The 23,298-nt window shown below is 54.2% G+C and overlaps 1 protein-coding gene across 1 annotated transcript in view; it reads left to right on the top strand.

The window, feature by feature from the left end:
• Positions 1–419: 419 nt before the first annotated feature.
• Positions 420–23,298, top strand: part of GRIN2D (glutamate ionotropic receptor NMDA type subunit 2D) — a 32,356-nt gene continuing 9,477 nt past the window's right edge. The window contains exons 1-9 of the mRNA XM_027619578.2: positions 420–884; positions 4,486–5,105; positions 9,052–9,166; positions 9,498–9,709; positions 9,988–10,156; positions 10,640–10,793; positions 12,923–13,048; positions 13,222–13,451; positions 15,582–15,742. Coding sequence (XP_027475379.1) covers positions 420–884; positions 4,486–5,105; positions 9,052–9,166; positions 9,498–9,709; positions 9,988–10,156; positions 10,640–10,793; positions 12,923–13,048; positions 13,222–13,451; positions 15,582–15,742 — 2,252 coding nt within the window. The remainder of the gene's footprint in view (positions 885–4,485; positions 5,106–9,051; positions 9,167–9,497; positions 9,710–9,987; positions 10,157–10,639; positions 10,794–12,922; positions 13,049–13,221; positions 13,452–15,581; positions 15,743–23,298) is intronic.

The following is a 23,298-nucleotide window of genomic DNA, read 5'->3' on the forward strand; positions in this document are numbered from 1 at the left end:
CCCCCTTTCTCTCTGGGCTCCTGTTCTGATCTCATCTCTGCGGGTCTGTTACCCATTCCTGCCTTGTCTATCTCTTTTCCCGATCTCTGCATCTTCTCTGTCCCCATTACCCACCTCCACTTTCCCTGTCTCTGTGTCTCTCCCTTTGCCTCGCTCTGTCTCTGTCTCTCCCTTTGCCTGTGTGTCTCTCTCTGTGGCTCCCCGTCTCTATATCGCAACCTTTCCCTCTCCTCCCTACCCCTGCCTCTCTCCCTCCCTGTATCTCCTCCTGTCCGTGTCTCTCTATATCTTGTCCCCTGTCTCTGTCTCCCCATCTCTGTGTCTTCCTCTCATTTGTGTCCCTCTCCGCTCCCGGGTCTCCCCGGCTCTGTGCGCCCGCTCTCCCGTTGTCAGAGGCCGCCCGGAGGGGCCCGCAGGCGATGCGCGGTGCCGGTGGCCCCCGCGGCCCTCGGGGCCCCGCTAAGATGCTGCTGCTGCTGGCGCTGGCCTGCGCCAGCCCGTTCCCGGAGGAGGCGCCGGGACCGGGCGGGGCCGCCGGGCCCGGCGGGGGCCCCGGCGGGGCGCGGCCGCTCAACGTGGCGCTCGTGTTCTCGGGGCCCGCGTACGCGACCGAGGCGGCGCGCCTGGGCCCGGCCGTGGCGGCGGCCGTGCGCAGCCCGGGCCTGGACGTGCGACCGGTGGCGCTGGTGCTCAACGGCTCGGACCCGCGCAGCCTCGTGCTGCAGCTCTGCGACCTGCTGTCGGGGCTGCGCGTGCACGGCGTCGTGTTCGAGGACGACTCGCGCGCGCCCGCCGTCGCGCCCATCCTCGACTTCCTGTCGGCGCAGACCTCGCTGCCCATCGTGGCCGTGCACGGCGGCGCCGCGCTCGTGCTCACGCCCAAGGTGCGCGCGACCTGCGGGGGGCGGGGCCGGCCGCGGGGGGGGCGGGGCCAAGCCTGAGGGTCCGCATCTGGGACGGAGTGGGGCCGGAAGGTAGGCTAGGGGCTAGGTGAGGGGCGGGGCTGACTTGGGGGCGTGGCCTACAGGCTGATCGGAGCCTGGGCGCCTGCCTGGGGACTGACCTAGGAGCAGGGTGAGAGAGAGGCCAGTCATGGTCAGAGTATGCGGAGGGTTGAGGGTCTGCGGCAGGAGGGAGTCAGGGGAGGGAATGGAATCGGGAAGAGGCGGGGAAGGGCAGCGAGGGGCGGGGACTGGGAACAAAAAGGGACCCGCCAGAGGTGGCCTGCTCTGAGGGTGGAGTGGGATCTGGGGATCAGCAAGGGAGGAGTCAGTTGGAAAGGAATGGGGTTCAGGAAGGGGTGAGGTCTGGTCAGGAGCTAGGAAGGCAGGGAGAGGGCCATGAAAGAGGGTACGCGGAGGTCAGGGTACTGAGGGACGGGGAGGGTTTCGGCCAGCTGAGCAAGGGCTCTAGAAGTCCAGGTAGGAGGACGGAGCCTTCCGGTGAAAGGAGGAGTGGGAGAAGGGGAGGAGTCGTAGATGGGCTGGGGAAGGGCAGGACCAGGCAGCCAGGAAGTGGGGCGAGGGCAGTCAGGGAAGGGGAGAGCTAGCTGGTGAGGTGGTGCAGAGGGAGGTCAGGAAGATGGCAGGGCCTACGCTCTGGACCGAAGGGGCGGGGTCTAAAGTGGGAAGCAGCCCCGGCAGTGGGGTTTGGGCAGAGGCATGCCCCAGTTGTAAGGCGTGGAAAGCGAGAACCTGGAGGGTGGGCCCGGGAGGATGAAGACCCACCAGAAAGGCAGGCCCAGCGAATGAGAAGTCAAACCCAGGAGCCTGCGGGAGAGAGGGGGCAAGAGGCTGGAGCCGGCTGTGGCCTGGAAAGAGGCCGGCCGCCCGAGGGCACCAGCTGGAGTGGACTTCTGGTAGAAAAGGAAAGAACTGGACCAAGCCTGGTGTATGCGCTGAGAAGGAGAAGGGATAGGTTAGGAGGAGGTGCCTGGGAAGGGGCATGGCCTGTTTAGGGGTGGAGCCTGTGTAACCGAGGTGGTACTAGGGCGAATGGGGCCATCTGAGTGGGTGGAGCCTAAGTCCCCACCTGTTCCCCGCTGTGAGGGCCGGTGGCTTCGGGTGTTTCGTGACTAGGTCACAGTTACATCCTGGGACTCGTAGTTCTCTCCTGTCCAGAGCATTCTGGGAAGGGCCTCTGGCCAACTTTCTTCTTTTAGACAGGAGTTGTCCAGAGATATGCAAGCATATCACCTTCGGGGTGGACTTACTACTCCGTGGCTGCCGCCTTTATGGCCTACCGAGGGATGTGGTTCCTCTTGCCTCCACTGCTGCTGAGAAGTGTGGGCCGCTGTTTATTGTCACCTGGGAACTGTGGCCCGCTCAGTGTACACTCGTTGCCTTTTGGGAAATGTAGTCCCTCTAGTATCTCTGGATGGAAGAAAGAGGGGTCCTCACAGGGCCATCGTGCCTCCATGGAATGCTGGGAACGTGGTCCCCTCAGCATATCTCCACTTGCCAAGGATGAGTTCCTCTCGGGATTCTCATTGCATGCTGGGAGACCTCATCCACTCAGGACAACTGCCCTATCTCCTACACACATAACCATAGGCACACACCTAGGAAGAAAGTCCATTTCCTCTTCTCATTGAGGGCTGACTCCGTGCCGGGGCTGTTTTAGGTTCCGGGGAATACAGTTGTGATGAGGAAAAAAAAAAAAAAAAAAAAAAAAGACAGGATCCCTGCTCTTAATGGAGCCTGCATTCTAATGGGGAGACAGAAGGCAAATAACAGATCGTGAAATCTGTCCTGGAGGAAGGGTAGGATGGCAGTCAGGAGAGGCCTCCCTGAGGAGGTGGCAACTGAGCTGGACCTGAGGAATGAGGAGGGGTAGGTCCAGCATGGAGGAGCTGGGGGAGAGTGTCCCCACGAAGGGCAACAGCGAAGGGCCAAGCCCTTGAAGCTGGAAGGAACTTGATGTGTTGGAGGAAGAACAGAGAGGTGGGGGTGGTGGGAGATGAGGTCAGAGAGGCAACGAGGGCCAGTTCATCCAGGGCCTGTGGGCCAAAGTGAGGACTTTGGCTTTGACTCTCAGGTAGAAGTATTGGAAGGTTTTCAACCAAGAAGGGATGTGATCCAATTAATATTTTGAAAAGATGACTTTGGCTGCTGATGGAGAATGGACTGGAAGATGCAAAAACGTTAGCAGAGAGGGGTCAGGAAGCTGTTACACTTGTCTAAGCAAGACAGTGGTCAATGAGGGTTGTGATGGGGCAGTAGTGAGGAATGGGGTTATGTTTTGAACAGAGAGCCGGGAAGACTAGAAGATGGCCTGGATTGGGCATGAGGGAAAGAGAGGGAAAGGATGATTTAGCCTTGGGAGCCGAGCAGCTGGGTGAATAAGGAAAGGAAGATGGGAAAGAGGTTTGAGGCTGGGGCGGGGGGTTGGGGTGAGGGAGAGATGGAGAATTCTGGTTTTGACATGCTAATTTTGAGATGCCTCTTGGAAATCCAAGAGGAGATGTTGAGTAGAAAGGGGGGTAGGTCTGTCCGGAGTTCACGAGAGAGGTACAGTGACTGGAGAGGAGCCATTAACACATTCAGTGCGGGGCAATAGAACTTTCTGCAATGGGGAAGATGGTCTATATCTGCTCTGTCCAGTATGATGGCCACTAGCCACGTGTGGCTCTTGAGCACTTGACATGTGGTGGCTACTGGCTACCATATTGGATAGCACAGAAGACAGTATTTAAACACATGGGTCTAGATGAGATCACCAAGGAGGGAGGACAGAGAAGGAAAGAGAACACTAGAGCACTTCTGTGTTTAAAATTCTGACCGAAGGAGAAGTCAGGGAGGCAGGAGGAAGACCAGAGAAGGGCAAATCCACTCAGCAAAGCTGCTTCCTGCTGGGAGAGACGGCATCTTCGGCACCCTTGTTGCATGCTGGGAAATGTAGTCCCTCCCAGTGGAGGCTGGGGACTGTAGTTTCCTCCCTGGATGCTGTGTGTGTTCTAGGGTAATGTTAGCTGCTATAACAGATAAACCCCCACATCTCAGTGGCTCAACCCAATAGAAGGTTGTTTCTCACTCATATAAAATCCAAACAGGTGTTCCTGACAAGAGGTGGTTCTCCTCCAAGTGATGACTCAGGGACTCAGTCTCCTCCCTCTTATGGCTCTGTTACCCCCTAGGACTTCGGAGTTCTCTTCTGGGGCCTCTGCGTCTGTTCTCAGACAGGGAAGAGAGTAAGGTGCATGGGGGAGAGCTTTTCCGGATGAGTCTAGAACTCAGCCACATGGCAAAACCTAACCCAGGCCTAGCTCTGTGCACCAGCAGGGAAAGGAGACCGGTTTGGTGAACAGCTAGTCGGTTGCCATATTGAGAGCCGTGACATACTGGTGGCCACTGGGAGCTGGGATGCCCTCATCAGTTGCTGGGAGATGAGATCTGTCTTGACCACTGGGAACTGAAGACCCCTACTGGTTGCTGGGAGCTGTGGTCTCCACATCCGGAGGCTTGACATCCTCCTCCTCCCCCACAGGAGAAGGGCTCCACCTTCCTGCAGCTGGGCTCCTCCACAGAGCAGCAGCTCCAGGTCATCTTTGAGGTGCTGGAGGAGTACGACTGGACATCCTTTGTAGCGGTGACCACGCGTGCCCCCGGCCACCGGGCCTTCCTGTCCTACATCGAGGTGCTGACTGATGGCAGCATGGTGGGCTGGGAGCACCGCGGGGCACTGACGCTGGACCCTGGAGCAGGCGAGGCCGTGCTGGGTGCCCAGCTCCGCAGCGTCAGCGCGCAGATCCGCCTGCTCTTCTGTGCCCGGGAAGAAGCCGAGCCCGTGTTCCGGGCAGCTGAGGAGGCTGGCCTCACGGGGCCTGGCTACGTCTGGTTCATGGTGGGGCCCCAGCTGGCTGGAGGCGGAGGCTCAGGCGCCCCTGGAGAGCCCCCTCTTCTGCCAGGAGGCGCCCCACTGCCTGCCGGGCTGTTTGCAGTGCGCTCGGCTGGCTGGCGGGATGACCTGGCCCGGCGTGTGGCCGCTGGTGTGGCCGTCGTGGCCAGAGGTGCCCAGGCTCTGCTGCGTGACTATGGCTTCCTGCCCGAGCTCGGCCATGACTGCCGTGCCCAGAACCGCACCCACAGAGGGGAGAGTCTGCATAGGTGAGTGGGGTTGGTGTAGGAGGGCTGTGGGAAGGCTCCAGAGCCTGACTGCCTGGGGTACTCACTGACTGAGCTGCCTCAAATGGGTCACGTCCCCTCTCAGAGCCTCAGTGTACTTTTCTGTAAAATGGATATACTTGGGTCTCCTGCCCGGGGTTAAGTCAGGTAATTGGGAAAAAGCACCCAAGACACGGTGAGTGTGTTACAATATTTCCTGATTTTTAAGATGAATTTTTTCCCACAGTTTAATGTCTTTGAAATCAAGATATACCGTACGATTAATGGCTTATCATGGCTTAATTGGCAGCACTTTTTTCTTTCTTTGTGGTACATAAAACTAGAGATACACCCTGTACTTGATGGCACCTCAGGTATGATGAAATTCCCTAGAGTATAAGCTGAATTTCAGTAACAAAATGCCCCAGTAATTCAGTGGCCAGAACGAGATAGAAGTTGTTCTTTCTCACTTAACAATCTGGAAATGGGGCCCCTGGCTGGCTCAGTCGGTGGACCGTGCGACTCTCCAACTCGGGGTTGTGAGTTCGTGTCCCACGTGGGGGTGTAGAGATCACTTAAAAAAAAAAAAAGATTTTAGGGCGCCTGAGTGGCTCAGTTGGTTAAGCGACTGCCTTCGGCTCAGGTCGTGATCCTGGAGTCCTGGGATCGAGTCCCGCTTCGGACTCCCTGCTCAGCAGAGAGTCTGCTTCTCCCTCGGACCCGCCCCCCTTTCATGCTCTCTCTCTATCTCATTCTCTCTCTCAAATAAATAAATAAAATCTTAAAAAAATTTAAAAAAAGATTTTATTTATGTATTAGAGGGAGAGAGAGCACAAGCGGGGGGCGGGGGGGGGGCGGCAGGCAGAGGGAGAAGCAGGCTCCCCGCCAAGCAAGGAGCCTGATGCGGAGCTCGATCCCAGGACCCTGGGATCATGACCTGAGCCGAAAGCAGACGCTTAACCGACTGAGCCACCGAGGGCGCCCCTAGATCACTTAAAAACAAAATCTTCAACAAAAAAAAAAAATCCAGAAATGAGTCTTCAGGAGGCTCTGTTGCTCCACGTGGTCAGTCGGGGACCCAGGACCCTCCCACCTCGTTGCTCCGCCACCTTTGCGCTGTCGAAGCGGGGTCGGCCGCACGTCTGAGAAAGCGGGAGAGAGAGAAAGTGGGGAGCAAGCAATTTCCTTCCGGGCAGGTGAGACAAGGGGGATGGCGTGGGGCGGCCAAGGCTGCCTTATTGGTTGTTTACAGGCGCGTCGCGTGCAAATTGGTTAGACGTCGATTCTGATTGGCTAGCGCTTGCGCTGTACCGATTGTTAAAGAGTCTGAAGGTCTCACCTGCATGGGGCCTGGGCTAGCGGCACCGAGGACTGGGGAAGTGCGGATTCCAGGTGTGTGCCCGGCGTACGCTCTGTTGTTTTAGAAGAGAACAGGTTTTGGTGGGAAACAGCATCGCCACCGTAGGAAGCGTTGGCAGTAAGAAATTGATGAGTTTGGGGCCGGAACCGTGGAGGGAGAGGCCTTTAAGCCCGAAATGAGGACGAGCTGAGCTTAAAGAGGTGACCGGTGGAGAAGAAAAGCGAGGGGAGAATTGAGAATCGGTGACTTGGGGGACAGGATCCGGGGACAAGAGGGTGAGAAAAAGCATCCCTCGTTCATAAATACTGAGCGCCCGCTAGGAACTAGGGCTCGTGCTGGGCGCTGGGAACACGGAGATGAATAAGACCGTGGACTTCTCTGAAAAGAACACAGGGTCCTGTAGGGGTGGCAGACAGGGACGGGATAATGACAACACAGTGTGATGCTCGCAATCATGGAGGCGGCCCCGGGCATGGTGGGAGCATCAGCAGGCGTACTGTCGGCTCCAGGATGTTTCTGGTTGCCCGAAGCAGAGTCTCATTCAAGTTTCCTAAGGGAAAAGGGGGTTTATTGGGAAGATAAACACGCACAGAAACCCAGACGCCAGGAATTGAGGGCAAGCCTGGGGACCAGCTACTCTTTCATCTCTTTTTGATTGTCTCCCTCTTACTCTCCCCACCCCTGTCTCTGTCTGACGTGCCATGCCCAGAGTCTGTCCAATTCTTCTCTTAGCACTCACTCTTTACCCAGAATTTCTGCTCTCTGCTGATACTCATAATTTCATCCCATCCTGTCTTCCACCCCTTCCCCACCCCACCCCCAAATCTCACAGCCAACGTCTTCCCAAAAGACGAATTTCACTGGCTCCAATCAGCCTTCCAAACTAGGCTACTCAGTCACGGGTCAGCCTACGGGGTCAGGGAGGTCTCCAAGAGGAGGAGACATCGAAGCTGAGACCTGACGGATGAATGGCCCATTCATTCGTTTATTGAATGAGTCTTTTTGAGAGTCTGCTACGTGCCAAGCACTGCTTTGGGCACAAGGGTACATGGTGTTGAGCAAGGTCCCTGCTCTCATAGAGCCGACAGTCTCATAGGGGAGACAAACAGTGAACAAACAAGATAAAGAAGAAGAAATACCAGCAGGTGATAAAAGAGGTAGAATGTGATAAGAAATACCCAGGGTGTTAGGTTAGGTGAGGTCATCCGGAAAGGTCTTTCTGAGTAGGTGAAATTTGGAGGTAAGAAAAAAAAAATGGGCAAAGAAAAAGAGCCAACTTTTGGAAGATCTGAATGAAGAGAAGGGAGGGGGACAGCAGGTGCAGAGTCGCTCACTCGGGCCGGAATTGCCTATTCGGGAGCCTGAAACAAGCCCATTGTGACTGGAGCTTAGTGAGCAAGGCGGGGGGACAGGGTATTATGGAGAAGCAAGTGAGGCCCGTGTAGGCCCAAGCTCATGTAGGGCATTTTGGCCAGTCTAAGGTGTTTGGATTTGATTCTAAGAGTGGTTAGGAGTTCTCCAAAAATAGTGAGTATTCCAGGCAGGGGGGGAACAGCATCCTGCAAAGGCCCAGAGGGGAGAGAAACTCAGGCAGGTTGGGACCACAACAGCTCAGAGGGGATGAAGGTAGGAGAATTGGGATTGGGGGTGATGAGGCTGGGGGTGGGGGTAGACGGGGCCAGGCCACAAGGGCCTCAAATACCAGGTTGAGAGGCCGGACTTTGTTCTGGAGCACTGGGGAGCCATGGGTGGGTTGTGAGCAGGCAAGGAGTGGTGTCAGTTTTGCATGCAGAAAGATGCCTCTGGGGTGGAGTGTGGCGCAGACTGGAGGAGAGAAGATGGAGGTTGGGGGCCAGGCAGGAGCCTTGGGCTGGGGTCCAGGGGGTCTGTGGCGATGGAGAGGAGGGATGACGTGGAGAGATCCTGGGGGCAGGAAGGTGGCACTTGCGGATGGTGGCCGGCAGGGGGAGAAGTGAGGAGGTGAGGATCGCAGTTGAGTGTCCAGTGCAGTGACCAGGGCCCGGGGACAGGCATTCATGGTACAGGTACCATTGCACCGTGAAGATTATCTGGGAGTCCAGAGACCTTCTGGGGCTTCTCCCAGAGGAAGGGACACTTGAGCTGAATCTTGAAGACAAAAGAATCAATCAGGGTGAGAAGGGACAGAAAAGCATTTTTTAGGCAGAAAGCACAGCACCTACAATGGTCAAGAAACAGGAAGCCGTGTGATACGTTTCGGGGACACTTTGCATTCAGTGTTGGTGGGGTACGGAAAGGGCTTGGGGTGGAAGGAGTTTGAGGGGAGGGAGAGATCAGAGATGGGGCTGCGCAGGCAGATGGGGCCAGAATGCACAGGGTCTCTAAGAGGACCTCAAACTCAAGCTGAGGGTCTATGACCCAGTCCAGGAGGTGCTGGGTATCGAGCAGAGACGGCTGAACAAAGAAGGGGAATATTGGGGTGTTCGGGATCTTGGGGGAGAGATTCCTGCTAGGGGCCGGGGCTGGTCAGTAGGAAGGGGATTATCTCTGCCTTCAGCCACTTAGGTCCAGTCCAGCTACCCACATGTCCCCTCCCTTCCTCCTGGGCAGGTACTTCATGAATATTACCTGGGACAACCGGGATTATTCCTTCAATGAGGACGGCTTCTTGGTGAACCCCTCTCTGGTGGTCATCTCCCTCACCAGAGACAGGACTTGGGAGGTGGTGAGTCCCAGCCCCAGCCTCAGGCACAGGAGAGGGCCTGGAGTCCCAGGTCCTGAGGGAGAGGCTGTGGGGACCCAGACACCTCGGTCCTGACAGAGATGAGGACTCTGGCCTCTGAGGGAGGAAGGAGCCCAGACTTCTAGGTCCTGGGGGAAATAAGTGGGAGCCCAGACCCGTGGGTTCTAAGGTGAGGGGGAAAATGGGGCCTAGACTCCCGGATCTAAGGGAGAAGGAGCTGGGAGCCCCGGGTTCTGAGGAAGGAGGGCCACAATGGCCAGGACATCCTGCAAAGTCCCCGCCCCGGAGCCTGAGTGCCCTTCTCTTGGCCAAGGTGGGCAGCTGGGAGCAGCAGACTCTCCGCCTAAAGTACCCGCTGTGGTCCCGCTACGGCCGCTTCCTGCAGCCCGTGGATGACACGCAGCACCTCACCGTGGCCACACTGGAGGAGAGGCCCTTTGTCATTGTGGAGCCCGCTGACCCCATCAGCGGCACTTGCATCCGAGACTCCGTGCCTTGCCGGAGCCAGCTCAACCGCACCCACAGGTGACAGCCCCGGCTCCAGGAGTTCCGGCTTCCAAATCCCCTGAAGCCTAGCAGCCCTGGCCCCCGGCCCCTCCTCCCTTGGAACTCAGAACCCACAGAGCCCTCCAGCTTAGTCACCTTGGACAAGTCACGGAACTCCTTTGAGCCTCAGTTTCCCCAGAAAGCGCTAATCATACTTTTAGCTGCTTCTTGTCTCTCCCTCCATACCCTCATCTCATGGGAGAGTCTGAAGTGGAGGGGGGGTACCCAGCATCCCCAAGCCTGCTCGCTCCCCGCAGCCCTCCTCCGGACGCCCCCCGCCCGGAAAAGCGGTGCTGCAAGGGCTTCTGCATCGACATTCTGAAGCGGCTGGCGCAGACCATCGGCTTCAGCTACGACCTCTACCTGGTCACCAACGGCAAGCACGGAAAGAAGATCGACGGGGTCTGGAACGGCATGATCGGCGAGGTGGGGCGCGACCGGACGGGAGGGGGCGGGCTGGGGCGGGGCCACGGCGCCGGAGCTCTCGGGCTGGAGGGGCGTGGCCAAAAGGAGAGGAAGCCCGGGCTTTGAGGGGGCGGGGCCACCCCGAGACCGGCCTTGGCTGGGGGGCGGGGCCACAAGGAGGGACCTGTGGCGTGGAGGGGGCGGGGCCAGGAGGGTGTCCCTCCTAAACGAAGGGGGCGGGGCCGAGAGGATGGAGCCCAAATCCAGAGAGCTTGTTCTGGGAGCATGACCGGGCCTGGGGCGACCTCTTCCAACCCCTGCTCCCCGACTCTCACCTCCTCCTTTCCTGCCCCACTCTGCGTCCCCCTCCGCCACCCCGCCACCCTCCTAGCCTCTCTCTCACCTTGTCACTGGTCTCCTGGGGCAGGTCTTGCCCACCATCCTCCTCTGTGCGCTTGAGCCAACCAGGTTCCTTCCCCCCCCCCCCCCCCGCCCTCACCCCAGGTGTTCTACCAGCGCGCGGACATGGCCATCGGCTCCCTCACCATCAACGAGGAGCGGTCCGAGATCGTGGACTTTTCCGTGCCCTTCGTGGAGACGGGCATCAGCGTCATGGTGGCGCGCAGCAACGGCACCGTGTCCCCCTCGGCCTTCCTCGGTGAGCCCGGGCCCCCGGGACGGCAACACTGGGGCAGCTGTGTGCCCAGTTCCCATCCTGGTATTGCCTGTCCCTGCGGTGTGACTGGTGAGGTGGCATCACTTCTGACCTTAGGTTTCCCAATCTGTAAAATGGGAGAAGCCATTTTACCATGAGGCCAAGGAAGCTGAGCTTCAGGAACCTTCTCTCGCACATGCTCTTCAAGGAACCTTCTCTCACACATTCTCTTGTATTCTTGTACTTATAATTTTGTGTTCTTTTTTTTCTTAAAGACAACCCTCCACATTGTATAAGCCTCAGGCCCTACAAACCCCAAGTCTTCCCCTGTATATGAGATGAGGAAAAGAGATTAGCATGATAGTGGCACATGGTAAGTGCTCCACTCACTTCTCAGTGTTTACTGAGCACCTATCATATGCCAGGCTCTGGGCCCCGCACACAAGCCCCTGTCCTCTAAGAGCTCTTGGCCTCGTGGGGAAGACAGAAAATAATCTCTTAAGACGATACATGGACAACATCATTTCAGGTGGTGATGAATAGTATGAGAAATTAAGCCAGGGTGGGAGGTGGAGAGGAATGAGATTGGTGCTGCCAGGAGAGAGCAGGAAGGCCCCTCTGGAGATCCGGCCGGAGAACCATTCCAGGCAGAGGGAACAGCAAGGGGAAAGATCCCAAGGCAGGAATGTGTGTGGAATATTTGGGAAATGGCCAGAAGTCTGTGTGGCTGGAGAGGGCAGTGAGTGATCATGAGGGTGTGAGAAACAAGGGCTGAGAGAGAATTGGGGGTGGGCATGGGGGAGGAAGATGCAGGGCCTTGGTGGCTCTGGTAGGAGAGTTGGGTTTTACTCTTAGGGCAGTGGCCAAGGTTTTAGCTGTAGGTGGTGGGGGAGGGGATATATGATCAGATCTGGGCTTTTAAAATATCCCACTGGAGACAGTGGGGGCAGGAGGCCCACGAGAAGGCAGAGGTCCATGCAGAGAGGAGATGGGTGTGGGATAGGAAGGTGACACTGAGGGTGAGGCGAGTAACCAGCGTTGGAGTGTGGTCAGGAAGCTGGACCCCATTGGGTTGGTGGCCGTGAGGTGGATCAGGTAGGGATCTCGCTGAACTTGGTGACAAGAGAAGGAAAAGTGCACATCAGGCCAAGGGCAGCCGTTCACCTCAGTTCCCTCTTGCTCTCTGAAATCTGGGCAAAGCTCCTGGGAGTGGGAGGCTGGGAGGAGGGACATCTCTTCCTTTGCGTTTGGTTTCTGTGTATTTCGCCTAGAGCATCTCTGTGGCACCAAGGTCTCTGGCAGGGCACCCTGAGATGCACCACATGGGGCCCCTGCCTTCAGCAGGGAAGTGACAAGGTCCTATTTATGCCCCACCACGTTGCCCAGCAGAGGCAACAGGAGTGTCCCCAGATGCCGCAGTGACAGTCTGGGGCGGTGACCCTGCTGTGACCACCTGGGCTTGGCCTAGGGAGGGCAGATCACCTGGTAGGAATCTCAAGGAAGTGGTGATTTGGGTTTATTGTCAGTGAACTCCCAGCGGCAGTGTGAGGAGAGGACACATGGATGCGAGTGTGTCTGGTTGATGGGCCAGGGTGGTGCCCCTGGCAGGGGAGCGGCGGAGACAAGGCAGAGAGGGTGAGGCTCACTCTGAAACTGTCAGCTCTGGCCTGTTAAAGCAGTGGGTTCTTGAGAGAGTGATCAGGCCAGGGAGGGGGGGAACAGACTGTGGCTGGTGAGGGTGAGGGCAGGAAGGTGGGGTGAGGCTGCAAATGGGGGGGGGGGCTGTGACTGGATGGAAGGTGGGGCTCCCAGGAAGGGGAGCCTGGGTGTCAGTCCTGGCCTCAGTGTGGAACGTGGTGAGCTGCCAGGGGGAGACTCGGGTCTGGGGCTCAGGAAACATTTAGGGTATATCTGGTGACTGAAACCACAGAAATGGTTGAGTTGGCTCTCTTTGAGAGAGACTGTCTCCCAGGGGTCTGGGTGGGCAATGAGGGCTGTCCCCGCGATGGGGAGCCTGGGAAGGGGACAGAGTGGGACAAGGTCCAGGCTGTGATTGCACCTTGGTCACGTGTCTGTGGTCCCTCCAGTCCTTTGCTTGGCCGAGCCCTGACCCCCTCCCCCCTTGCCCCCAGAGCCCTACAGCCCTGCCGTGTGGGTGATGATGTTCGTCATGTGCCTCACTGTGGTCGCCGTCACCGTTTTCATCTTCGAGTACCTCAGTCCCGTCGGCTACAACCGCAGCTTGGCCACGGGCAAGCGTGAGTCCCCTTCCTCCATCACCTCAGAGCACCCGGACCACAGATAAAACTACATTTCCCAACAGCCCCTGGTGTAGAGGCGTTGGGGGGGCTGCTGGGAATCGTAGTTCTTTCTGCTCCCTCATGGAGTAGAAGGGATTTGGGGTCCATGTCCCCCTCCTGGCCCCCTGCAGGGCCTGGCGGCTCAACCTTCACCATTGGGAAATCCATCTGGCTGCTCTGGGCCCTGGTGTTCAATAACTCGGTGCCCGTGGAGAACCCCCGGGGGACCACCAGCAAAATCATGGTGCTGGTATGGGCCTTCTTCGCCGTCATCTTCCTCGCCAGCTACACAGCCAACCTGGCCGCCTTCATGATCCAGGAGGAGTACGTGGACACCGTGTCTGGGCTCAGCGATCGAAAGGTGTGTGTGTTTGGGGAGACAGGGAGCTGGCTGGGGCTGGAGGTCAGGCCAGAATTTGGCCCATGGGAGGTCAGAAGAGAATTCCAAAATGGTAGAATAGAATGTTCTGGAAGAGAAAGGTTATGTTTCACAATGAACTGTTTAAATATTCCCAGGAGAAGAGAGTGACCCCAAATGTCCTGGGGGGGCAGTAGTGCCAAATGGGGTATCCCATTTGGGATAGTGCTTCTCTCAAAGTGTGATGAAGGGCTAATCTCTGAACTTCCTCCAATGGAGATCAAGGCTTTTGTAAAATACGATAGAAATGAATTACAAGAAGAGAACATAAAACTGAAAACCAAGACATGCGTAATTCAAACCCAAATTTTTATGTGGTTTCAACAGACATAAAAATTATTCTGTCAGATTGCTCTAAGTGCGCAGCGCCTGGGGCACCTGGGTGGCTCAGTCAGTTAAGCGGCTGCCTTCGGCTCAGGTCATGATCCCAGGTTCCTGGGATCGAGCCCCACGTCAGGCTCCCTGCTCGGTGGAGAGTCTGCTTCTCCCTCTCCTTCTGCCTGCCTCTCTGCCTACTCGTGCTCTCTATCTCTCTGTCAAATAAATAAATAAAATCTTTAAATAAATAAATAAATGTACAGCGCCTGACTGGCTCAGTCGGTAGAACATGTGACTCTTGATCTCGGGGTCGTAAGTTCGAGTCCCACATTGGGTGTACAGTTTACTTTAAAAATAAACAAATTTTAAAAAATCTTTTAAAAAAATTGCTCTAAGTGCTCATTCTCTCGATCTCTATACTTACCTCATCCAGACCACAGTTTGTTCGGGGACTGGTGGTTTGCAGAGCACTCTTTGAGACCAAAGTGGTTAACTGGTTGGTTGAGAAATCAGGGGCGCCTGGGTGGCTCAGTCATTAAGTGTCTGCCTTCTGCTCAGGTCATGATCCCAGGATCCTGGGATCAAGCCCCACATCAGGCCTCCTGCTCCGTGGGAAGTCGGCTTCTCCCTCTCCCACTCCCCCTGATTATGTTCCGCTGTGTCTCTCTGTCAAAAAAAAAAAAAAAAAAAGAAATCTTAAAAAAAAGAAAGAAGGTTGAGAAGTCAGTTCAGTGGATTGCAACAGCATTTTTTTTTAAAGATCTTATTTATTTATTTATTTGTCAGAGAGAGAGTACACACAAGCAGGGGGAGCGGTGGACAGAGGGAGAAGCAGGCTCCCCGCTGAGCAAGGAGCCCAATTCGGGACTCGATCCCAGGACCCTGGGATCATGACCTGAGCCAAAGGCTGATGTTTAACCGACTGAGCCACTCAGGCAACCCAACAAGCATTTTTTTTTTTTTTAATGGAGTAGAATAGAAAATATGTCTGCATCTTTGTTTTAGTCATATACACACTTGACATTGAGCCAGCCCACACCGGTATGGCTATGTCTGCTGTTAAAAGAGTAAACTTTTGGGGCGCCTGGGTAGCTCAGTTGGCTAGGCATCTGACTCTTGATTTCAGCTCAGGTCATGATCTCAGAGTTGTGAGATCAAGTCCCGCGTTGGGCTTATGCTGAGCATGGAGTCTGTTTAGGACTTTCTCTTTCCCTCTGCCCCTATCCCCCCTTCCCCCCCCCCCCGCCCGGGTTTGCACGTGCACGAGTTCTCTCTCTGTCTCTCTTAAAAAAAAAAGAGTGAACTATTTCTGAATGGATTGGTAATTAGCAATTGCCTCCAGCCCCCGTCGTGCCAACCCCTGCCCCTGGGACCTCCTGTGATCCGGCAAGTTAAGGGTTAATGCCTGGCACATCAGAGGCGTCTGCGACCCTTCTCCAGTGAACTCTGTAGCCAGTGTCTTTTCAGATTGGACCATGATCAGGCCGTGCCGGGTGTTAAATATTTCAATATTACTCCCGACTGTGTATAATACATATGTGTGTACATGTCTGCATGCATACGTGTGGCTGTCTGCAGACAGATCTGCTGGGTGGGAGTAGAAAAGGGTCACGGTGAGCACGTTGGAGAAACACTTCTGGGCTGGGGTGCCTGCCAGTTGGCAGGTGTCCCCCAGAACAGAGCATCTGGGTCAAGGCTATTCTTGACCCAGATGGCCCCAGGGGGGCGCCCTAATAGCTTCCCATTCTGCCCCAGTTCCAGCGGCCCCAGGAGCAGTACCCGCCCCTGAAGTTTGGGACGGTGCCCAACGGGTCCACGGAGAAGAACATCCGCAGCAACTACCCCGACATGCACAGTTATATGGTGCGCTACAACCAGCCCCGCGTAGAGGAAGCGCTCACTCAGCTCAAGGCAGGGTCAGCGCAGACTCGGGCTGGGGGGTGGGGGGTGGGGCCGCCGGGGGCCCTGAGGATGCTGGGAGAGAGTGAGGGGCCAGGCGCCACTCATCAGCTCAGAGGTCAGCTAGGGGTGGGTCGGCTTGGAGGGCGTGCATAGATCATTGAGGCTGGGAGTGAACTCCCCCTTCCAGAACCAGGGTCCTTGTGATGTGTCTTCAGAGATCCGGGAGGTATAGATTCCAGAGCCAGACTGCCAGGGTTCAAATCCTGGCTCTGTCTCTCCGTGGCTTGGTGACCCTGGGCACGTTGCTCAACCACTCTGAGCCTTCGTTTCCTCCTCTGTAAAATGGGGATAACAAAAGGACCCTCCTCAGAAGGTTGTCATAAGGATTATTATACCTATTATTATTGGTTCGTTTATTATTTGGTAGTAGTACTGCTGGCTCGCTGTGGGTGTTTGCTGCTATGTTATTTTCGTTATGATCATTAGATCTGAGCTCACTGGAATGGATGCTTGGATTAGGTTGTTTTGCTTTTTAACTTCAGCTTCCCAAATCCTGGGGGTAAAGTTAAGTTCAGGCTCCAAAGTACAGACCAAGGTTACAACAAAACTGAGCACAGTAACTTTCTCCCTGTCCCTCCTTGATTTCTTCATTCAACACACTTTTATCTTCTTGGCACCTAGTCTACGCCAGGCAGTGAACAAACGGACCAGAGTCCCTGCTTTCAAGGGAGCTTAGGGTCCGGAGGTGGGACATGAATAAGAAACAGGCAACCGGAAGAATCAGCATGATCCAGAAAGTGGTGGCGAGCTAGGGCATGACTGAACTGGGATATATTCACCAAGGTGTTCAGGGCGGGCCTCTTGGAGGAGGTGAGTGGAGCAGAGCTCTGAGGGAGGTGAGGGCTAGCCAGGTGGACTTGTGGAGGTAGAGCCTTGCAGGCAGATGAAATAGGGTGTGCAAATGGCCTGGGGTGGGAGTGGTCTTGGATTATTGGAGGATCAGCAAGAAGGCCAATGTGGCTGGATGGCAGAGAGCTGACGTTAGAGGGGAGATGAGAGTAGGGCATGGGTGTGAACCCCGAGGCTGAGTTCAGGGTTGGGTTTTTTTCCGAAGGGCAGCAAGAAGCCAGGAGGAGGGGAGATTTTAAATAGGGGAGGGGTGTGATCTGATTTCTGTTTGTAAACGCCCCCTCTGGCTGGCAAGTGGAGAATAGATGGACAGGCATTACTGTGGAGGCTATCACGTCCTCTGGATCACCTTCCCCAAGCAGCTCACCCCTCAAGTAGCCACTCCTTTTTACCCTTCTGTCTTGATTGGAATTGTTGAGCTGCAAGAAAAGAAGCCCAGTCGACCAGCTGTAAGGAAGATGGTTGGGTAAGCATTGCGATGCAGGGGAGGCTCTCAGAACCAGTAGCAGAAAAGAAAGCTAGGCTTTGTGGGAACATGAATGTCATTCATTCATTTTTAAGTGTTTTAAAGAGCACCAACTCTGTGCCAGGCCCAGCTCCTGCACTGGATACCAATAGTCAATAAAAGAGGTAAGTCGCCTGGATCCTTAGGAGTACTTGAACAGACAGAGGTTTCGTTTTCTCTCAGTAAGAAGTCCAAGGCTGGCACGATAGCTCACAGATACCATCAACGATTCAAACTTTTTCCATGTATTTGTTCTGTTGACCTTGGTGCCTAGACCTTCTTGCTTACTGTGACTGCCTCGTGGTCACAAGATAGCTGCTTCCCCGCCCTGCTGCATATCTTGATTCCAGGCAAGAAGGAGGAGGAAGAGTGAAAGGTGGAGGATTTCCTCCTGGCAAGGCCTTGCCTTTTTATTGGGGAAAATATGCCTTTCTGAGGAACTTCTGGCTATTTCACAGTGTGTGTTGGATGGTCACTCCCAGTTGCAAAGGAAGCTGGGAAACTGAGTGTGTTAGCCTTCCAGGCTCTGTTGTAGACAGTGGCAGAGGGGGAGGTTGCAAATGGAGATTGTGCCAGCCAAGCCATCCGTCAGAGTCCTGCCCTTGTGGAGTTTGTAAGTGTGCCACCAGGCAGCCTCTCTCTTGCCTCTTTTCTTTCTCTGGGGCTCTACTTCCTCTCTCTCGAGTCCTGGGGCTTACACGGTCTCTCATCTCTGTCTCTCCCTGTGTCCTCCCTGTGCCTTCTTTCCCCGAAAGCTTCTCATTTCGGACACTGAGGACTGAAGCCCCTTCTCGTTAGTCACCTCTTCTTTCTCTCCGCCCCACTTCACCCCCTGCAGAGAACTGCCCCCTTCTCCTCTACCCTCCCCACTGAAGCACCATGAACTGGAGGCATTTGGGGTAACAGGCCTTTTCAGCTGAGACCTGGGGCAGCCCGATTGCTAACGTTTGCAGAAGAGTGCACACGGAGGCTCGCATACCTTATGTCGAGCTACTGAAACTTTACCGATCATGCAAGCCAGCCATTCATTATGTTGGGTCCTCCTGCCTTGACAAATAGACCTTAACAAACAGAAAGGCTAAACAAGTTCAAGTTCAGAATTCTGCCTTCCAGGAGAACAGCTGACTCCTTGTCCTCCCATCTGAATCTGTTTCCTTGCCTCTCGCAGCTTCTCAAGGTTGCCCGCATTCCTTGGCTCGTGGCCCTGGATCCTTCAAACTCTGCTAGCATTGCCATAGCTTCTTCTCTGACTGACCCCACCCCCTTCCTCTTGAAAGGACCTTATGATGACATTGGGTCCACCCGTATAATCCAGGCTAATCCCCCCCTTCCAAGATCCTTCATTTATTCACAACTGCAAAGTCTCTTTTCCAGTGTAAGATAACATATTCGCAAGTTCCAGGTATTAGGGTGTGGGTATCTTTTTAAAAAATACATATTTTTAAATTTATTTATCTGAGAGAGAGAGAGAGAGAGAGAGAGCACAAGCATGAATGGAGGGAGGAGCAGAGGGAGAGGGAGAAGCAGACTCTCCACTGAGCAGGGAGCCTAACATGGGGCTCAATCCCAGGACCCCGGGGATCATGACCTGAGCCGAAGGCAGATGCCCAACCCACTGAGCCACCCAACCACCGCGGGGTGTGGATATCTTTGGGGGACCATTATTCTACCCACCCCAGGTTCCCAGAGCATAATGTCCAGTGGAGGTGTGGATTCTGGGTGGGCACAACTCCTTGGCCCCAGGGATTCCCCTGGGAATGGGGGGTGGAGTGGGGAGAGTCCTCAAGAGCATGGGGTCCAGAGTAGCACTCCCTTACCAGAGGTCTAAGATGGGTACTGAGTTTGGAGAATCCCGGGCAGAGGTGCTAGGACACAGCACAGAATAGGAAACACTGGTTTTTAAGTTGTCTGTCCATCCATCCATCCATCCATCCATTCTTTTCTCTAGAGACCGTTTGTCCAGATCTTCCCATATAATGAAGGGTGCTGGTGTCCCCCGTGTGTTGAGAGTTCCCAGCAGTATTCTGGGGGTGTTTAACAGCACTAATTTTAAAGCCAGATTGGAATGGGAGCTACCCCTTACTTGCTGTGAGCCCTGGGCCAGTGAATTGAGCTTCTGAACCTTAATTTTTGCCTTCATAATACGGCGTCCACAATCCCACCAGGTTACAAAGCGGCTCTGGGAAATGAAACATCAGGAGCCAAGGTTCCTCCCTTGCTTCTCTATCTCTTCCTCTCAGGGGCCACTGGCTCTCTGCACATTATCTTGGCTTCAGCTGCAGCCACGGTTGCTGTATGGCCCCCGGCTTCCGCGCCGCCTTTCACCTCCAGGGTCCAGGGTGAGCACCTGCATGCTTCGGTTCAATTTCACATCCCCGCTAGTGAGAATCCAGTTGGTCCAGCGCGGAGTCAGGTGTCCATGCTCGGGCCAATCAGCGGTGGTCAGGGCGGGGCCTGGTCATGTGGTTTCTGGGTTGCCACGCCCCTGCTCCGCGGGCGGGGGTGTTCTCAAAGATGAACCTGTGGGGGACAGGTGGGCAAACAAAGTCTTGCGCTCCTTTGCAGAGCACCCTTCCTCCACTGGCCTCCTTCAGCTGCGAAGCCTGGTGGACCCCTTCGCCCCCTCCCTTGGGCTACCCCATTTGGAGGACACCCCTTTTCTTTGTGCCCGGCACCCTTCGCCTTCACGTTCCCAAGCCCCTTGAACAGTTTCCCTTCCCCCTAATGTCTTTTAATCTCTCTATAGTGGTTTTACTTGCATAACACTTCCTTGGTGTTACAAATAATCAAGTAAAGGGGCACCTGGGTGGCTTGGTCAGTTAAGCCTTGGGCTCAGGGTCCTGAGATTGAGTCCCGCCTGGGGCTCTCTGCTCAGCGGGGAGTCTGCTTCTGCCTCTCATTCTCCCTCTGTGCTATCCCTCTCTCTCTCAAATAAATAAATAAAATCTTCAAAAAAATAATAAGGTAAAAAGAAGATTCTCCCCTTCCCCTCCTTATCCACTGTTCATGATTCCGGGAGTTTCCTCCAGCCTTTTTTTTTTTTTTTTCTAGAGCAGAGCTGGGGAGCCATATATGTAATTTAAAATTTTCTATTGGCCACACTCAAAGAAACAGGTGATATTAATTTTAGTGAAATACTGTGTTTACCCCAATATCTCCAATATTTGACTTCAATGTGTAATATGAAAATTAATTTTTTTTTTTTTTTTGTACTTTGAAGTATGTTATACTCACAGCACATCTCAGTTTGGACTTGCCTCATTCCAAGGGCTCAAGAGCCCACCTGACTAGTGGCTGCCATTGTGGACAGTGTCAATGCAGAACTCTGTCTTTTTACCTCTTTTTTTTAAAAAGTGTGTTTGTTTATAATCTTTCCATCCAGCGTGGGGCTTGAACTCACAACCCCTAGATCAAGAGTCATGGGCTCCTCCGACTGAGCCAGCTAGAGCCTCTTTTTAGCTCTTTTGTTTTTCCTTTTTCTTCCCTTCCTTCTTTTGCCTTCTTCAGTTCCGCCTTCCTGCCCTCTTCCTCCTCCTCGTCTTCCACCTCCTGGTCTCTTGGACTTCTTCCCCTTCCTGATCTTCTTCTTTGCCTGCCCCACCCCCAGATGTCATACAGGGTCTCCCTGCCCCTGAGGATCGCTGTAACATTGGCTCCAAACTCCCCGCCAAAGAAGTCTGCAAATTCCTGTGCTTCTCAGGCTCACTCTGGCTTCAAGCTCCTCTTTGCTAGATCTAATTCGCTTTCTGGAGCATGTCACTGGCGCCGACTGTGTCTTCCCAGCCCCACAGCTATTAACCAAAATGGAAGCCCACCCCTCCCTTAATCCCCATAAAAGCCTCCGCTGGCCTCAGACCTGAGTGTCCAGTGCTGGGATTGGGAGTGAGCCTGGGAAGCCGCTGTCCTCCGGGATGCAGCGTGATTCTAAAAGTTTTTTAGTGGCTACATTAAAAGATGTAAAAAGAAATGGGTGAAATTAATTTTAACAATGCATTTTACTTAACCCAATGTATCCAAAATATGATTACAACATGTAATCAGTATAAAAATGGTTGAGCTCTTTTACATAATCTCCCCCCCCACACACACACACACACTCTCCCCGCAAGAAATCGGCGTGCATTTTACACTCAGCACGTCTCAGTTCAGACTCGCCGCATTCAAGTTCTCGGAATAGCCACATGGCGTGTAGCTACCCTATTGGGCAGCCCGGTCTACATTATGTAAATGCAAATTTTCCTAATGAACATTAGGAACAGCCCTCGCCCCCACCCCCAGCCCCTTGGGACTTTTTCACTTTCTTGCTCACCCCCAGAGTACCCTCCCCATCCAGCCGGCTGACTCATCTCTCCCCTTTCCCTCTTCTTCCGGTTCGTCATCAGCCCCTCCCTCCAGGAAGGCCCCTGGGAATTCCAGATCCTCTCGCTCTGTTCTGCAAAGCAGGGCAGCTTCCCCAGGCTCTGCCCACCCACCCCTACTACACGAGCAGGACGCGCTCTTCCTTGGGAGGTGGGGGATTGTCTTCCTCTTGTACTTCTGGAGGTATGCGTCACTTTCTTGGTCTATTTTCTCACCTTGAGAGAGCAAAAATTCAGACACTCAGGGGAGCCCCATGTCGCAAATCCACTTAGTTCCTGAGTTTTGGAGAGCAGCCCCATCTCAAAAAATGAATCCAAATCCCTCCCACCCCTGACTTCAGAGAAGGATGGATACCTGTGTTTTTTTTCATCCAAAGGTCAGCCACAACCCCCTCCCCTGATATGTAAAAATTGCTTGGGCTTCATCTGTGTCTTTTTTGTTGTTGAGATAGAACATGCAAATCTTAAGTGTGAAGCTCCTTGATTGTCTATATAACATGTGGCTATGTTGGTTCGACCAGATTAGGGTATGGCCAATTTCCAGTTCCCCTCTGTCCCACCGGTCACTGCAGATGATCACCGTGAATCAGTGTTGCCTGGTTTTGAATATCACATGGACAGAATCAAACAGTGTACTGGTAGCTTTTGTGTGTGGCTTGTTTTGCCCCCATGCTCTACTAGGTTCGTCCATTGCTGTATCCCACTGAGTATACCACTCTATGAATATACCAGAAATCATCCATTCTACTGCTGGTGAACATTTGGATTGTTTCCAGTGTTTGGCCATTATGAATGCTCTACGGTGAACATTCTTGTACAAGTCTTTGGGGGATGTACGTATTCATTTTTCGTGGGTAAATCCCCATGGGCAGAACGGCAGGATCATAAGGAGATGGAGGCTTGGCTTCAAAAGATACTGCCAAACATCTTCCAAAGTGGTCGTGCCAACTTACACGCCAGCAGTGCAAAGTTCCACTTGTCCCATATCCTTGCCAAGGCTTGGATCATTCCCATATCTTTTTAATTTACTATAGTGTTTATTATATATCAAGTTCTGCTCTAACTCATTTAATTAGTTCATTATTAGTTTTCTGGGGCTACTGTAAATTTGTTGCCTTATAATTCTGGAGGCTAGAAGTCCTCCGGGTTCCTTCTCAGGGCAAGGGAAGGAGCTCTCCTTGGCTTGTGGATGGGCATCTTCCCCAGTGTCTTCCATTCCCCTTTTTTGTAAGGACACCTGTCTTATTGCATGAGGGCCCACCCTAGTTACCTTATTTTGACTTGATTACCTCTGTAAAGACCCTATCTTCAACGAAGGTGGGACCTCAATATACAATTGTTGGGAGAGGCGATTCAACCCATAATATTTTTTTAAAGATTTTATTTATTTATTTGATAGAGAGAGAAAGTGAGAGACAGCATGAGAGGGGAGAGGGTCAGAGGGAGAAGCAGGCTCCCCGCTGAGCTGGGAGCCCGATGTGGGACCCGATCCTGGGACTCTGGGATCATGACCTGAGCTGAAGGCGGTCGCTTAACCAACTGAGGCACCCAGGCGCCCCTCAAACCATAATACTTTAGAGGTGAATATTATCATTCCCATTTTATAGACGAGGAAATTGAGGTACAGCCAGAGATCTGTGGTGGTAGAGCTGGGATTTGAACCCTGGCCATCAGATTCTGAGCCCAGCCCCTCAACCACTACACTCTGTTGCCTCAGGTGGGCCGTGAAAATTCCAGAATTATCCTCTTTGTGCCCTTCCCCAGCAACCTCTTGGATTTACAAAGGACACCTTGTGTT

Source organism: Zalophus californianus, chromosome 17, assembly GCF_009762305.2.
Source record: "Zalophus californianus isolate mZalCal1 chromosome 17, mZalCal1.pri.v2, whole genome shotgun sequence".
In the NCBI taxonomy this organism is placed as follows: Eukaryota; Metazoa; Chordata; class Mammalia; order Carnivora; family Otariidae; genus Zalophus; species Zalophus californianus.